This window comes from Eucyclogobius newberryi, unplaced genomic scaffold (genome assembly GCF_026437365.1).
Source record: "Eucyclogobius newberryi isolate DKJ021-1_F unplaced genomic scaffold, fEucNew1.0.hap1 SCAF_21, whole genome shotgun sequence".
In the NCBI taxonomy this organism is placed as follows: Eukaryota; Metazoa; Chordata; class Actinopteri; order Gobiiformes; family Gobiidae; genus Eucyclogobius; species Eucyclogobius newberryi.
The window spans coordinates 1898930-1917018 of NW_027315846.1; the positions used below are offsets into that span (position 1 = coordinate 1898930).

General features: G+C 47.0%; 1 protein-coding gene across 1 annotated transcript in view; it reads left to right on the forward strand.

The window, feature by feature from the left end:
• hivep2b (HIVEP zinc finger 2b) overlaps positions 1-16373 on the forward strand; it is a 16623-nt gene extending 250 nt beyond the window's left edge. The window contains exons 2-7 of the mRNA XM_072457866.1: positions 5238-8666; positions 11801-11946; positions 12852-13027; positions 13146-13244; positions 14191-14906; positions 15999-16373. Coding sequence (XP_072313967.1) covers positions 5325-8666; positions 11801-11946; positions 12852-13027; positions 13146-13244; positions 14191-14906; positions 15999-16304 — 4785 coding nt within the window. The 5' untranslated portion in view covers positions 5238-5324 and the 3' untranslated portion in view covers positions 16305-16373. The remainder of the gene's footprint in view (positions 1-5237; positions 8667-11800; positions 11947-12851; positions 13028-13145; positions 13245-14190; positions 14907-15998) is intronic.
• Positions 16374-18089: the final 1716 nt, after the last annotated feature.

The window sequence follows — 18089 nt, forward strand, 5'->3', positions numbered from 1 at the left end:
GTGATGTTCGCAACCGGGGGCTCGTGCGGTGATGCACCGGGGGCTCGGAAGCGCGCGCGCGGCGACGTGTGGCGTGTGTGTTGCGCGTCCCTGAACCCGCGCTCATCAGTCCTCCAGCCGCCCACCTGCCTCCTGCCCCGCGGCGCGTCATCACTGCTGAGAAATATGGAACAATATGGAACAATACCCCCCCGCGCGCGCGCGCTCCATCGTCCCGCGGCCGCACGGAGCGACGCGCGGCCCGTAGTGTCACGCTCGCTCCGCGTCCGGTCCCGCTGCCGGTGAGGGAAGAGAGGAGCCGGGAATGAGGTCAGGCCGACCTTGAAGCGCGGGGGTCCCCCCCCCCCCCTCCTCCTAAAGGGTCTCCCCACGTCGTTTGCATTCAGAGACATGAGCGCGTGCGACTGCGGGGGTTTCTCAAGGCGGGGAGCGCGGACGTGCGGCCGGAGAGTGCGATTGACGTGAGACAGAATGAACATTTAAACCACTGAATGAGCAGCTTTTCTGCAGAGCAAGAGACACAGATGTTTAGTTCTGCAGAAAAGCTCTGATTATCGATTAACGGACTAATCGTGACTAATCGACTCGTATAATGACTCGTAGTCGTTATCTGGACCAAACAGGCTCTAAAACACGTACAAACAGAGCAATCGTACCAAAGAAATTATTAAATTAAATGTAAAATAAAAAAACATTTCCGATTTTTGTCAATAACGCACTTTATAGATAAATACTAATAATAAATACTGTGTTTAGAAGTGTTCAGTCGCCGTACTTCACCCTCAGTTTGATTTAGCGCGTGTTTCAAAAGTCAATAATAATTTGATGCTGATGACAGCTAAAATAATTGTTAGTTAATTTCAATAATTCAAATGTTTTATTAATTTGTCCTAATGTGTTTGTATTATTATGTAATTACGGTCCTGGTTTAGACCTGGTTTAGTCCTGGTTTAGTCCTGGTTTAGTCCTAGTTTAGACCTGGTTTAGACCTGGTTTAGTCCTGGTTTAGACCTGGTTTAGACCTGGTTTAGTCCTGGTTTAGTCCTGGTTTAGACCTGGTTTAGTCCTGGTTTAGTCCTGGTTTAGTCCTGGTTTAGTCCTGGTTTAGTCCTGGTTTAGACCTGGTTTAGTCCTGGTTTAGTCCTGGTTTAGTCCTGGTTTAGTCCTGGTTTAGTCCTGGTTTGAACCTAGTCGTTCCCAGTTTGTTGTGAGCATCCGATTTGTCTTTTTAAACAGACTCGTGAGTTGAATTTAAATAACGATGTCACGATGAACAAATCCATCGATAATCCTGATTATTCAGGTCACAATAAAATCAGAAGAACTAAAAATATATATAATCGTGACCATTTTAGAAGTGAAATGAAGTCGATTTGATCAATATTCAGCCCAAAAATAGACCTAAACGTAAATAACCTTTTATGTTTTTGTCACATTTAACTTTATTTTGTCAGATTTGAGCAAAAGTCACATGTCTGAAAATGAAAGCCGTCACTGTTGTTTAGTTCCAATAATAATCGTGAATAATCATTTGAAAACTTTTGAAATAGAAATATGTCTTTATGTTCACGCGATCACACCACAAACACTTTCTTCGATAAATACATTCTGTTATTATTTTTACAAACGAGAAAAGTTCATTTATTGCTACAGTTCTCCACCTTTTCCAGTCGTGACCCCTGTAATAGGGACCGGTTGACCTTCGCGACCCCCAAACGCAAAAAAATCCACGCTCAAAACGATGAATCAGCCTCAGGACGACGACCTAGATGCATTTCGAAAAACAGGAGTCGACGTTTACCGCGTCTGGAGCGTGTCGAGCCTCGTTTTGAGTATTAACTCTTGCCCACAGTTTGAGTTTTTCCACATTTTCCTCACGTGGCGACCCCCAGTTTGAGAACCGCTGCGACACAGTATCAGATATCGGTGCAGGCAACAAAAAGTCTATAAATGTCCACGTCAGACCAGCCCGAGCGTTTATGCTGCAATTATTTGGAGCTCGGGAAAAATTCACATTAAAAGTTGTGAAAAAAAATCAGAAAAACACCTGTGGAACTCAAACGTTTAAGCTTTTTGACTAAACAGAACTATTTACTGTACGTTTTACTGTCAGACTCTCAAGTCACGAGAAAAGCACCTGAACGCCAACACCAGACACAGAGAGAACGTGCAAACTCCACTCAGGAGGGATGGGAATCGAACCAGAGACCTCCTGGCTGTAAGGCTTACCACTCTGCCGCCGTGAAAACCCTGAAAACGGGAACACGCCGCGCGGATGTTTGCGGCGATGCAGAGTCACCCTGGACGTGTTTCTGGTGATGGAGCTGGAGCAGCTTGTCCTAATTAAAGTGAACTCAGAGGGTGTGATCCAGATCCTTTACATAACGCTGTCAGAGAGAGACAAGGGCCCGCTTTTGTCCTGCTTTAGTCCTGCTTTAGTCCTGCTTTAGTCCTGGTTTAGTCCTGGTTTAGTCCTGGTTTAGTCCTGGTTTAGTCCTGGTTTAGTCCTGCTTTAGACCTGCTTTAGTCCTGGTTTAGTCCTGGTTTAGTCCTGGTTTAGTCCTGCTTTAGACCTGCTTTAGATCTGCTTTAGTCCTGGTTTAGTCCTGGTTTAGTCCTGCTTTAGACCTGCTTTAGTCCTGCTTTAGTCCTGCTTTAGTCCAGCTTTAGACCTGCTTTAGTCCTGCTTTAGTCCTGGTTTAGTCCTGCTTTAGACCTGCTTTAGTCCTGCTTTAGTCCTGGTTTAGTCCTGGTTTAGTCCTGCTTTAGACCTGCTTTAGATCTGCTTTAGTCCTGGTTTAGACCTGCTTTAGACCTGCTTTAGACCTGGTTTAGTCCTGCTTTAGACCTGCTTTAGTCCTGCTTTAGTCCTGCTTTAGTCCTGCTTTAGTCCTGGTTTAGTCCTGGTTTAGTCCTGCTTTAGACCTGCTTTAGTCCAGCTTTAGACCTGCTTTAGTCCTGCTTTAGTCCTGGTTTAGACCTGCTTTAGTCCGGCTTTAGACCTGCTTTAGTCCTGGTTTAGTCCTGCTTTAGACCTGCTTTAGACCTGTTTTAGTCCTGGTTTAGACCTGCTTTAGACCTGCTTTAGACCTGCTTTAGACCTGCTTTAGTCCTGCTTTAGTCCTGCTTTAGACCTGGTTTAGTCCTGCTTTAGTCCTGCTTTATTCCTGCTTTAGTCCTGCTTTAGACCTGCTTTAGTCCTGCTTTAGACCTGCTTTAGTCCTGCTTTAGTCCTGCTTTAGACCTGCTTTAGTCCTGGTTTAGTCCTGGTTTAGACCTGCTTTAGTCCTGCTTTAGTCCTGCTTTAGTCCTGCTTTAGTCCTGCTTTAGTCCTGCTTTAGTCCTGCTTTAGACCTGCTTTAGACCTGCTTTAGACCTGCTTTAGTCCTGCTTTAGTCCTGCTTTATTCCTGGTTTAGACCTGCTTTAGTCCTGCTTTAGTCCTGCGTTAGACCTGGTTTAGTCCTGCTTTAGTCCTGCTTTAGACCTGCTTTAGTCCTGCTTTAGTCCTGCTTTAGTCCTGGTTTAGTCCTGGTTTAGTCCCGCTTTAGACCTGCTTTAGACCTGCTTTAGTCCTGCGTTAGACCTGGTTTAGTCCTGCTTTAGTCCTGCTTTAGTCCTGCTTTAGTCCTGCTTTATTCCTGGTTTAGTCCTGCTTTATTCCTGGTTTAGACCTGCTTTAGTCCTGCTTTAGTCCTGCGTTAGACCTGGTTTAGTCCTGCTTTAGTCCTGCTTTAGACCTGCTTTAGTCCTGCTTTAGTCCTGCTTTAGTCCTGGTTTAGTCCTGGTTTAGTCCCGCTTTAGACCTGCTTTAGACCTGCTTTAGTCCTGCGTTAGACCTGGTTTAGTCCTGCTTTAGTCCTGCTTTAGTCCTGCTTTAGACCTGCTTTAGTCCTGCTTTAGACCTGCTTTCGTCCTGCTTTAGACCTGCTTTTGTCCTGCTTTAGTCCTGCTTTAGTCCTGCTTTAGACCTGCTTTAGTCCCGCTTTAGTCCAGCTTTAGTCCCGCTTTAGTCCTGCTTTAGACCTGCTTTAGTCCTGCTTTAGACCTGCTTTAGTCCTGCTTTCGTCCTGCTTTAGTCCAGCTTTAGTCCAGCTTTAGTCCTGTTTTAGTCCTGCTTTAGACCTGCTTTAGTCCTGCTTTAGTCCTGCTTTAGTCCCGCTTTAGTCCAGCTTTAGTCCCGCTTTAGTCCTGCTTTAGACCTGCTTTAGTCCTGCTTTAGACCTGCTTTAGTCCTGCTTTCGTCCTGCTTTAGTCCTGCTTTAGACCTGCTTTAGTCCTGCTTTAGACCTGCTTTAGTCCTGCTTTAGACCTGCTTTAGTCCTGCTTTAGACCTGCTTTAATCCCGCTTTAGTCCTGGTTTAGTCCTCCTTTAGACCTGGTTTAGTCCTGGTTTAGTCCTGCCACTTTTGGTTATTTGGGGCTAATTTAGCAGGAAGTCTGAGGGCCAATAGAAATTGCTCTGAGGGCCGCATTTTGTTCCGCCCCCGGTCTATATTCAAAATGAAACTGCAATTTAATTGTGGAGCCGGTTGAGCTCCACGTGTAGTAGTAGAAGTAGTAGTAGTAGAAGTAGCAGTGGTAGTAGTAGTAGTAGTAGTAGTAGTAGTAGTAGTAGTAGTAGTAGTAGTAGTAGTTTGAGTTGAGAAGCAGTATTTTTCCCACCAAAACAACATCTTCACTAAAACAGGACGGTAGTACCGCAACAGATCGTCAATCCACGTCGCCCATCAAACATGATCATAGTCGTATTGCGATAATAATAATTTGTTATCTGGACAATACAGATGCTAAAACACACGCAAAAAGACGTTTTATAACAAACGCAGTGGCATTATTATATCCAAATGTCATAAAAAGAATAAATGATTTCAGATTTGTCTCAATGATACACTTGATTCGTGAATATTCTCTATCTAGAAGAATCAGTCACAATATTTCAACCTTCATGTTGTTGAAAACAGCATCAATCTACGAGATGAATAAACGTTTGACCAGTCGACAACTAAAACAACCGTCAGTCTCAGCCTTATTGCGCATTAAAGCAACATTTTAGCCTCGCGTCTGTTGGAAACAGTATTTCCAAAACGCCACGTCATGTTTTGATCGCAGGACTAACCCGGAACTCGCCGGCGAAACACTTTGCATTCGGTTTTGCATTTTTCGCTTCCACTGAATCCAAAACTAATCCTCCCTTTTCTCTCTCTCTCTCTCTTTCTCCCTCTGTTCTTCTCACAGATGACCCTCTGCCGCAATCAATTCGCACATGCGTTAATATCTCCACCGTTACGTAACCAAGACTGTCCTTGAAACCACCTCGGAGTCATGGAATCTCCTGTCGTTACTCCTACTCCTACTGCTGCTACTGCTGCTGCTACAACTGCTGCTAATATAGAGACTCTGGACAAAAATGTGCCCCCTAAAAAGTCTAAGGCCAAGCTACTCCAAAGTCAAAGCATGGACGCGTGCAGTTCGAAGGACGACGAAGTTTCGCCGAACCCCGTCGGAAGGCCGAGAAAGTCCCCGAGTTTACAAGAAGAAGCGACGGCGCAGAGTTCCAATCCGGGCATGGAGTCGTCGGAGGGAAAGTCAGAGCAAAAAGCGCAACAGAAACCCGGAAAGTACGTGTGCGACTATTGCGGGAGGGCGTGTGCCAAACCCAGCGTGCTCAAGAAGCACATACGCTCGCACACGGGGGAGCGGCCCTACCCGTGCGTCCCGTGCGGGTTCTCGTTCAAGACTAAAAGCAACCTGTACAAGCATCGCAAATCGCACGCGCACTCGGTGAAAGCGGGGACGCTGACGGAGGCGGGGACTTACGGCGTCGGCTCGGAGCACGGGTCGTTCGACGGGGAAGGCGACTTTTCCGACGGAGACCAGACCACGGACACGGACGACGACACCGGGAGCGATCCGTTGCTGCTTTTGGACACGGAATGCTCGGACAACACGGCCGTGAAAGTGTTGAATCTCATCTCGCAAAAACGGGGAACCACCGCGTCTTCTGCTGCGCACGAACACCAAGAGACCGGTTTGAGTCCGTCCACGTTGGAGCCGAGCCGCGCGATACCGTCCAGCGCCATCAAGCAGAGGTTAGCGCTGCGCTTGTCGGAGAAACGTAGCAGCGATTCCGAGCACAACCTGTCGCTACCGAGTCAGTCGAGCAAAGGGAGCACGGATTCGGGATATTTTTCCCGATCGGAGAGTTCGGAGCATCAAACGGGCCCGCCGAACACCAACGCAAAGTCATATCAAGAAATTATGTTCGGAAAGTGCTACAGGCCGAGCCCCAAGCAAGCTTACGCGAGCGAGTACAAGGATTCGGATAGAGGTGTGTCTCGAGTTTATACGCAAGAAAAGGATATCGTAGAGTCTATAAAGATTAATACAAAGTCGTTTACAAGAGAGGAGATCAAGGAGCCGGAAATTGATATAGGGTTGTTGATGAGAAGCAACTCCATGCCTACGTCTTCTGCCGTTTGCCTACCAACGCCGCAAGCGTTGAGAGGCAGCCACTCTTTCGACGAACGGACAAGCACAGGTGGATCGAGAAGACTACGAAGGCAAGCTGCTTTCGAGTGCTCCGCCCACGAAACCCACGCGGATACTGCCGAAGGTCACGTCAAAATCAGCGAAACCGGTATAGAAATGGAAAATTATCCATCCATGTCGCATCTGAGCTACCACAGACAGGCAATGGAGCTAGCGACGCGCAAGCGGCGCAAAGAGAAACGAGAGGAAGAAGAGTTGCCCATTCAATACGAGAGTCATCACGAACAAAGCGAGGAATTCATGTACGAAGCCGATTTCAAAGCTAAAGAGCAAGCGATGTGTGAAATGGACGTTACTTTAAGTGCGGAGATATCAACGAGGAAGACTCTCGGCAACGTTATATCGGTAATTCAACATACCAATTCTCTAAATAGGATTCAAATGGAGCAAGGAGAACACTATAAATGTCACAGTAGCCAGTATTATCAAGCTATGGAGGCTAGCGAAGGATACGAAATGGAAAGAAGCGATAGCAGGCTAAGGCAGTCTTTTCAAATGGGGCCCAAACTGATTCGCCAACCCAATATTCAAGTACCCGAAATCAGGGTGACAGTAGAGCCAGATAGTCCCGAAAAAGCTCCAGTAGTCCAAGTTAAAGAGCCGGAAAAGCATGTCGTAGAGGAGTTCCAGTGGCCGCAAAGGAGCGAGACGTTAGCGCAATTCCCTCCCGAGAAGCTACCTCCGAAAAAGAAACGGTTTCGGTTAGCGGAAATCGAGCATTCGTCCGGAGAATCGAGTTTTGAATCGGCTTGCACGAGCCTGTCGCGGAGCCCGAGTCAAGACAGCAACTTATCGTACAGCTCGACGTATTCATTCGACAGAGAGGACAGTATTAAATCGCCGGGAAAGCAAGACGAGTTTGGGAAGGAGCTGCTAGCCGTACCCGGAAGTAGCGGGCCACATTCTCTTTCATTGCTACACCAGCGGCAACAACATGAAATGCGAAGGTCGTCGTCTGAGCAAGCGCCTTGTAACTTACGCAAAGAGCTACCGGAAGTTCGCAGTATTTCGTTTGACTACGGAAGCCTATCCCCCACTTCTAAGCTCAAACTTGTCGACTACGCAAACGAGGAGAAACGGAGGGCTAATTTAGTACGACAGGAATCGTTGAACATGGAAACGGAATCAACTCACCAAATTTCTCACCAGTTTTTGACGCAAAGCTTGCCAATATTTTCAACTGGAAGCACTTTCCCGCACTTGCCGCACCCGAGTTTGCTCGTCCCAGTGAGAATCCAAACTAACGTGCCATCTTTCGGCAGTTTGACGTACACCATGGTATCGCAAATGCTCGACAATCAGAGTGAATGTATAAGCTTGTGCTCGCCAAATTTGCAATACCCTCGCGGTCCCGATCATCAACACAGCAGGGCGACTTCCGATCAAACCATCGACGCTTTAGACTCCGCTAAACTCAAAACGGGAATACCTCTTTCTCTCACCTCCCGGACCATATCCACCACCAACGCGTCAAGCGGCGGCGCGAGCAAACGGATGCTATCTCCAGCTAGCAGCCTGGATTTGGTCATGGAAGTCAAGCAGCAAAAGCGCGTGAAAGAAGAGCGAATGTTTGGCGAAATCGCGGAGGAACTGAGCGCGGTGGAGCTGGGCAAGTGCAACGTCGGCGAAGACAGAGCAATCCAGAGGGCGACGGAGGACCGAAGTAGCGAGTCGCCAATGGACAGCAGCGCAATGGACGTCGTGCCAATGGGAGAAGCCAAAGAGGTCAAACTGGAGCCGCAGCGATTCGCTATGGACGTCGTGGCGAAGCTGGCGACCGTCGCGGACGTCAAGGTGGTCGACAGAGAGCGCGCCAAAGCCTTGCGCCAGTTTCCGAGCCTTCGCACCACGACGGGGGTGAGTTGGTGCTACCTGAACTACACCAAACCGAGTTGCTCGCAAAGTAGCGGGCCGCCGTTTCCGTCGGCCTACGCCGTGTGGTGCGTCAGCGCTCACAACCCGAACCCGTTGGATCTGAGCACCGGCGCCGCTCTGGCTCTGCTCCGGTCCAAGCAGAAGGGAGGCTCCGTGGTCTACAGCGCGGCCCAGATGAGTCAGCCCGGCTCGGGGAAGCTCGTGTCCTCGCTGCTGCTGTGGAGGAACACCATGGAGCAGGTGAGATGTGTTCAGAAGTGTATCGCAAATGTCCTTTTGAGAAATTAGAATATCAAGTATATCGCTATAGAATAAAAACTGATAAAATGACACATAAACGTCTAATTTACTCTCCAAAACAAGGGTATAACGTGATGTTTCTGCACTTTTGTGGTTCTTTTTATGGTCCATTTGTGTTTTGTGCGATACCAGAATCTCAACCGACGACGTTTATCTGCACATTGTTGCACTTTCCTGATGCTGTGTTAAAATACTGTCGGAACATCCTGAATGTCGGTATAATTTAATGCAAAATGGAGATTTCATTCAGATCTTTGTCCTTGTCCGCCCACCCCTATGTTCACTTGACTTCTGCGGTAGCATTTTGCCTTTTACCGGGCGGATCGCAGCTGTTTTGTTGTGAGAAATTCGAATATCGAGTATATCGCTATAGAATAAAAACTGATAAAATGACACATAAACGTCTAATTTACTCTCCAAAACAAGGGTATAACGTTGTTTGTGCACTTTAGTGGTTCTTTTCATGGTCCATTCGTGTTTTGTGCGATACCAGAACCTCAACCGACAATTTTTGCACTTTCCTGATGCTGTGTTAAAATTCTGTCTGAACATCCTGAATGTCGGTATAATTTAATACAAAATGGAGATTTCATTCAGATCTTTGTCCCTATCCGCCCTTTGTTCACGTGACGTCTGCGGTAGAACTTAGCCTTTTACCGGGCGGATCGCACATGTTTTGACCCGCTTTATGGAGAAAGTGTCCACTATCCACATGAAATAATAACAGCACAAATGTACTAAAGGGGAATTTGACAATCGTTACCGTAGCCTCAGAATGTGGTGCCATCGTTCAACCCAGAGACGTGATCATCGTCTGTTGACAGGACGAATGTGGCCAATGTGCGTTCGCCGAGTTGAAATGACGGCATCAAATCTCAGAACCTGAATGAACCTATTCTGTCAGTGTGACTTACCGTTGTAATCTATTTCTTTTGAGTTCACTCTTTCCATTTATAGCATTGGTTTTATTCAAAATATCTTTGGCTGAACTAAACTCGCCGAACGACCGTCGCACCGGCTTAAAATCACTGCTGCCGTTTCTTTTAAAGGCGTGTAACTTTAGGATCCATCGTGCTTGTCTCCATGGAGATGCTGCTTCTTTTCTTGGCTTGTTCCACAGTATGACATTAAACGTATCTCTCTCCATGGAGACGAGCAAGTAATGCCATCAGGCCAAGTAACAGGTCTGCGGAGGGACCAGGAATAGTAGCAGCTCTTTGTGTAAAAGATCAATGTAATTATCGTTAAATGATAGTTTTAGCTCTACTTTGCGTTAATCACACACGTTACGTCGGCACAGCGAGGTTTTCTTGAAATTTTGAGCCGTTCTCGCTCGGAGATGTGCGGCGGATTGTGTCCTTGTGTCTAAAATATCGCCTGGAAACAGCTTGAAAAGAGCAGATTTGAAGTGTGTGAGTCAGAGCTGCAGCGCTCTCGGTGCGAATGTTCTCGTGTCCTTGACGAGCTTCTGTCTTTGGCTCGACGCAAACGTTCGACTGACGTTTGAGTCGCGTTCCTGCGGCGAGCTGAAGACAATTGTGTACTATTTGATGGAGTCAGAAATGATTAATTGTTGCTTTTTTTGGACGTTTTGATGTAAAAATGTCAGCGTCTTTGTTATAACAGGTGTTTTTGTTTGTGTTGTATCGTTTGTATTGTCCAGGTAACGGCTATTTCTTCCCCATTGTCGACAAGTTACGTTTAATCACAAACAGAGTTACGTTTAATCACTAACAGATACCCTATTTTCCGGAGTATAAGTCGCACCAACCAAAAAATGCATAATTAGAGTAGAAAAAAACATATATAAGTCGCACTGGAGTATAAGTCGCATTTTTGGGGGAAATTTCCTTGATAAAACCCAAGACCAAGAACAGACATTTCATCTTGAAATGCAGTTTAAAATAATAACAGATGAGAGAACATGGTGAATAGGTGTCCGTATGCTAACGCTAACACCTTCAGCTACATGATGTATGCTAACGCTAACACCTTCAGCTACATGACGTATGCTAACGCTAACACCTTCAGCTACATGACGTATGCTAACGCTAACACCTTCAGCTACATGACGTATGCTAACGCTAACACCTTCAGCTACATGACGTATGCTAACGCTAACACCTTCAGCTACATGACGTATGCTAACGCTAACACCTTCAGCTACATGAGGCACAGACAGAACTGGGGTAAGTGTCTGGTATGTTAACGTAACATATGAACAGTTATTCAGATAACTATAGCATAAAGAACATGCTAACAAGTTTAGCAAAGCATCAGTTTTACCCCAAATCACTAAATCCATTGAATTCTTCTTCCTCTGTGTCACTTCTAACCAACTCCACAAACTCCAGAGGTAGAGGAAGTGCTGATTCTTCTTCTGTGTCGCTTAGAGCCTAGAGCGCCCTCTTGTGGTTGTCAGTGTGAAAATAATCAACATGTGAAATGCTGTTGTCGGTGTGAAAATAGCAAATAATCTCACAAATAAGTCGCTCTGGAGTATAAGTCGCACTCCACCAAAAACTATGAAAAAAGTGCGACTTATAGTCCGGAAAATACGGTAAACGCTTAAAGAGACAAGCAGTCTCGCTGAGCTGCAAAGGCCGCACTAGCTCTGATTCATGAGCTCGTGACCGTCAGACCAGAGAGAGGACACGGCGCACGTTTAAACACGCCTCAATAAATCAGCCTTGGCAATTGTTATCAGTAAAAGCTTTATCCGATTTGAACACGTTTGCGTCACATCTGGGGACGTAGATAAGTCGTGTTTGTGAAACTCAAACTCTAACTCTCGCACAATGTTCCTTTAAGCGTACTGGACACGGCGACGGTCCGGCTGATTCAGCGCTAACTCCGGTCCGCGTCCAAAGAAAAGTCCTTTAGGTTCCACCCTTCACCCGATCGCTGGGGATTAAATGCCATAGGCGCGTTTATTGTGGGCATTTCCTTGAAACGGAGACAGAATCAAACAGAGAAGGCCCATGCGTGATGATATCCCGCCGCATCACTTTACCGAAGCGTCGATACCGCTCCAGTTGGGATGGATGTTAACAGAATGTATGTCCCTCCCTCAGCTGCAGAGGAAACCGGAGCCCCGCGACACAGAGGGCGGCGCCTACGGGAAGAAGCCCAAGGACGCGAGGCCGAAAGCGGGCAAAGACGAGTGGAAGGAGGCCCCCGGGCAGAGCGCGCCCGCCAGGATCAAGATCTTTGAGGGAGGGTGAGTGCGCCGGGCGTTAGAGCTGCGACCATTCATCTAGTCCACCATTAGAAATAATCGTAAAGGAATTTTAATTATATCAGGACTGCACAGACTCTAAAGCACATATAATAAAGACATTGGCATTATACAATTAAAATGACAAAGAAAATACACTGATTTACATTGATAATACACTTTATTTGCAAATATTCTCCATCTAGAAGCCTTCAGTCGCCATATTTCATGCTTTATTTAGTTCATAATGTATTTAAAAGTCTTGATGTACAAATTGGCTGGTGACCCATAAAATAATACACTTAATTTGCAAATATTCTCTCTCTAGAAGCCTTCAGTCGCCATATTTGATGCTTTATTTGGTTGATAATATATTCAAAAAGTCTCAAAGTACAAATGGATATAATTGGCTGGTGCCCCATAAAATAACTGTTATTTGCAGTGCTACTGGGTTTTCTTTCATTATGGTCTCAATATCTTTACATCTGATGGAAAACCCTTCCAAACGTTTCATTCATATAACGATTTGGGCATTTGAATTGACAATCGTCTCACATGTTACCGAGCTGACCTTGACACCGCAGACACATCGGAGTACAGCGCGGTTTAACCTTTCCCCCGAGGTCTGGCACCTGCTCGTCTCTTTGCAGACGTCATTGTCCATTGACCATGGTCCCTCTTAAACTCAACGGTCAAAGGGGATTTTCGTTTTGTTTCTCTGAATTTTTTGCCAATAAATTGCAAAAAAATACTTGAGATATGAGGAAAAAAAGCACAAATACAGCACAAATGCAACATCGTGTAACATATGTGCATGCTACGCAAATAAATGAACTGAACTGAAATGCCATGAGGATTTGATCGAGATGTATTGCGCAGCCTCACTTTTGTCGGTATGTTCGCCGCAGGTACAAGTCAAATGAGGACTACGTTTACGTGCGCGGCCGAGGGCGAGGGAAGTACATCTGCGAGGAGTGCGGCATTCGCTGCAAGAAGCCGTCCATGTTGAAGAAGCACATCCGCACGCACACGGACGTGCGGCCCTACGTCTGCAAGGTCTGCAACTTCGCCTTCAAGACCAAAGGTGGGCGACCGCGAAACGCTCGGGGGCAGCCGGAGGGGGGGGGGGGGGGGGGGGGGCTGGGACCCCCAGCGCTGCCGTAACACTGTCCCGCCGTAACACTGTCCCGCTTTCTCTGCAGGCAATCTGACCAAACACATGAAGTCCAAGGCCCACATGAAGAAGTGCCTGGAGCTGGGCGTGTCCGTCTCCATGGACGAGGCGGAGCTACAGGAGCAGGGTGAGTCGCCGCGGTGGGCTCTTCGACCGCTAGCGATGCGCGGTGATCTGCAGCGGCGGAAAAGAGAACACTACAGACCAGTTACGTGGCTAAAAGTACAGTTACAAGGACAAATAGAAGTAAAAAGTGCAGGGGAAAAACACTACTCAAAGTGCCAGTTGCGTGTTACTTTTTACCGCAATTTTAGTAGCATTTTAGTTTAGCTTTTTGCACAAAACTTGATCAATTAAACTGTGTAAAACCACAATTCACAGCAATGCCGTTTGTAGCTTTGGAAAGAAGCAGAAGCAGAGATTAGACAAACATGGACTGGGATGATTGGGATTCAGTAACGACTATGATTTTAAATGTAGCTAATTACAATTACTCGGTAGAAACGTGAGTCTTTGTGATGCGCTACTTTCCATCAGTGGGGAGGTGTTGGCACTGGGCGGAGCTGGAATCACACCGCCTCGTGCTCACGGGGAAAAAAACATACATTTGCTTCATTTGTAGTAGTAGTTTTCGCGATATTGCTCCCCCTGCAGCTCTCTTGTGAAACTACACGGACAAAAACAGACTCAAGAGCTTTTCTTTTTCCCACCTCTTTTCAGCGTTTTTATTGAAATAAGGAAGTATGATCTGTACAAAATCATTTAATACGGTCCAATAAAACAAGAGCCAGGGTTTCTCAGGAGAGTTATCTTCAGGTCGATGACAGTAAATGTTGCAAGGCTGGTTTGCCGCTCAGAAACAGCAGGGGGCGACGACGGACACTTCAAACGCCCGGAAAATACATGTTTAACCCTCCAAGAGGCTTATACAGATGTACAATGAGGTGAAAATGTTACTTAGTTCAGCTTTAAGTATTCAATGAGAGTTCAAAGATCTTTCAGCAGATTTAAGCCTCTTTAAACACATTTGCTGTATTTTCTGAAGTTGCTCTTTCTGTCGCTCGTGTTTCCAGTGGACGACGTTCCCCTGGAGTCGAAGGTGGAAGCGTCCGCAGCGAAGCACCAGTTCTCGGACGCTGAGGACTCGGACGGCGGCGAGGAGGAGGAGCTAGATGAGGAGGATGAGGAAGAGGACGACTACGACGGCGACTCCACCCCCAAACTGAGGTCGCCCTCCACCAGCCCCCAGCCCAGCGTCCTGCCGTCAGCCATCGTCACCGCCCTGCCCGGGGGCGGCGTCGCCGGCCTCTCCGCCTCCGCGTTCCTGCTGGGCGCCGCCCCCAGACGCTGCTCGTACCCGCCGCCTCCGTCGGACGACGACTCGCTCACGCTGCTCTCGCCCGACCAGAGCTTCCTGTTCGACCCGTATTCGTCCTGCCTGCTCTCGCCGGGCTGGGAGTCTCCGATCCGGGAGCCGTCCCCGTCGCGGCCGCGCTACCCGTCGCCGCGCAGGGAGATGTCGCCGAGGGGACGCTCCACTCCCCGATGGGACACGTCGCCGCTCAGGCCGGGGTCGCCGAGCTTCAGCCCGATCCAGCACCTGTCCCCCGCGGCGATGGAGCGGCCGCTGTCCCCCGGCTGCGAGGCCGGGAAGCGCGGCAGGCAGAGGGTGGTGCTGCGGGCCGTGTCCCCCCGGAGAGGAACGCATCAGCACAAAGGGGACAAGAGCAGGCAGCAGGCCAAGATGGAGGTGGTCCAGCAGCAGCACGGGGCCCACGACATGGAACTGGTGCGTGACATGTGCTTTTTAAAACCACTCACTCAGGGTCAAGGGTCAAGGGTCCGGAAACGTTTCTGTGAATGGAGAAGCGATGATGGAGTGTAACGGGCTCGTGTCCCCTCAGCTCCCAAAGCATTTCTGCAACGACAGGTTCACAAACAAAGCCTTCATAATATAATATAATATGATATAATATAATATGATATAATATAATATAATATGATATGATATGATATAATATAATATGATATGATATGATATGATATAATATAATATAATATGATATAATATAATATAATATAATATAATATGATAATATGATTTCTTTCAAAGTAATAAAACAATTATTTTATATAAGTGTTGGATATAAGTTATAAGCAGTATAGTTATAGTATTATTCATGTTTCAGTATTAATGAGGTGGAAGTGGGAGATATCAAAAAATTATAATATTGCTATTGTTGTTTTGGAGATTATTACAATTAAATTAACTGCATTAAACTGATTAAAAATGACGTCAGAAAAAAACGTCTTATAAAATGATACTTTTGCAGGTACTTATATTTTACACATTTTAGAACATTCTTATTTTATAGATATTCTAGAGATTATTGTGTCCACAGCAGGAGTTTTGAGGCCCAAATTCCACCGTTCTGAACTCCATCGCGATGACGCTGTCGAACACTCTCTGTAGCACTTTGTTGACCTCGGTCCAGCAACCGAGCAACCGGACCGTCCCAAAACACATGGCAACAGTTGCCACAGTTTCTCTGGCCGTCTGTATTTCCTTGTGGAGCTATGAAGAAACATTTCCAACAGATTTCTGTCCAAACATGAGACATACTTATATTTTCCCACTCTTCATCAGTCAAAGTCAAATTTCCCTCTCTTTCCCATTTATTCTGTTGTTAAAACTGTAGAAAATATAGATATTATTCCCTGTGAACGTCCTGATTTATAACCTTTAATAATGATTTCAGTCGGTGGCTTTGCTCCAGTCGACATTTCTTTCACTTCTGTCTTTGATTTCACAGTCATTCACACATTTTCACATGTGTTCGGCGCTAACGCTGCCCAATCTCTGCCCTCCTTCTTCCTCCAGGATCAAAAGCCCGTCTCGGCGCCGCCTCTGCCTCCGAACCTCCTCAGCCACCTCCCCCTCCACTCCCAGCACACGCAGCGCTCCCTCCTGCCCGCCAGGCCCGTCGGCGCCGCGCAGACGCCGCCCTGCTCGCCGTCCGCCACGCCCGACGCGCCGCCGGCCTCGTCGTCGCCGCGGGGCAGCGAGACCGGGTTGGAGGGGGAGAGGACCGCCACGCCGTCCCGGGCGCAGGAGGAGAACGTGCAGACGTGTTTGAAAGCCATCGCCTCGCTGACGATCACGGCGGAGGAGCAGCGGCCGCACTAGGCGCCCGGGCTGCGTTCACGTGTCTTTCTTCGGCCGCTCGGTTTCTCTGCGTTTGAAGTCGGGCGAAGGTGACGCTTTTTAGGTCGGGGAACCAAAAGAACAGCGACAAAAACGACTCGGGATGAAGCGTGGTTGTAATTTTGTTAAATTGTTAAATCCGTGGGTTTGAGAAAGATGGAAATTAGGACCGTTGCCTTCGAGATTAATAACTTCAAACTAAATATTATAGCTTTTGAATGGGAAAAGTCCTCATAATGTTCCATAAAACAGGAAGTTGAGCCCCGTGAATAGTTCCCAGAGCACATTTTAAACACATTTGAGTGAAGACTGAAGCGTATCGTGCAGTCATGTGGCTTTAAAACATGCCTTAGTATTTTACATGTTCTTTTTTGTTCGTTTTTCAAACTACACGTGCTAAATAAAGGAAGCTGTGCTAACGGAGCCGCTGTGCTAACGGAGCCATTTTAGCCAAATTTGAATGTTGCGTTCAAACTTTTCCCGCCTAATTTGAATATAGTTTGTTCATTTGCGTACGCGACTCCCCCCGGCCCTTCGGCACTTGAACGCAGCCTGTCGTCGCTCTCCTCGGGCGTCGCTCTCCTCGGGCGTCGCTCTCCTCGGGCGTCGCTCTCCTCGGGCGTCGCCTTATCCCCGGATACTTCGAGGCAATAAAGAAAAACGCTCTCCTCTGCTCCGGACTCTGATCCCGGATGTCGGTCTGGACCCTGGACTGATTCTGATCCAGGCCTCGACTCTTTCGCAGCTTCGCGGAGACGAGAGATTTGCGGCGATCTCGAACAGTCCGCCTCCCGCAATCCACTTTTAGAGACGTTTTTGAAATAATTTGAAGGGTGCAGGTGCAATACGGCGATGCTAATCTTTGCCTTTGAGCGTAGTGGCGTACGGTTGCGTACAGTTACGTACAGTTGCACATGAGTGATATTTAAGAGTGTACAGACTTATCCTAGAGTATATCTCACTGTTTGAGTAGAGACTGTGGTGTGTTATAGGGGGTGTGGCCATGCAGTAGTGCAGTTTAAACCCACCCGGTTCACAAACGCAGCTTCAGCTCGGTCCGACCAGGCTCGACTTGAATGAAGTCCAAATTAAGTCTGAGTTTGCTGCCGCGGAAACGTTTGGACTGACAGACTCTTTGACGTCACAAACACACACTGACTTTTATGTGAAGTTTGCCATTTTATTAAGCACAACTTTGAATTGTTTTACAGTGTTATTACAGTGGTACTACAGTGGTTTTACAGTAGTATTACAGTGGTATTACAGTGGTTTTACAGTAGTATTACAGTGGTATTACAGTGATATTATAGTGGTACTACAGTGGTATTACAGTGGTATTACAGTGGTGCTACAGTGGTATTACAGTGGTACTACAGTGGTACTACAGTGGTATTACAGTGGTGCTACAGTGGTATTACAGTGGTACTACAGTGGTACTACAGTGGTATTACAGTGGTACTACAGTGGTATTACAGTGGTATTAAAGTGATACTACAGTAGTATTACAGTAGTATTACAGTGGTACTACAGTGGTACTACAGTGGTACTACAGTGGTACTACAGTGGTATTACAGTGGTACTACAGTGGTATTAAAGTGATACTACAGTAGTATTACAGTAGTATTACAGTGGTACTACAGTGGTACTACAGTGGTACTACAGTGGTACTACAGTGGTATTACAGTGGTATTACAGTGATACTACAGTAGTATTACACTGGTATTACAGTGGTACTACAGTGGTATTACAGTGGTATTACAATAGTAT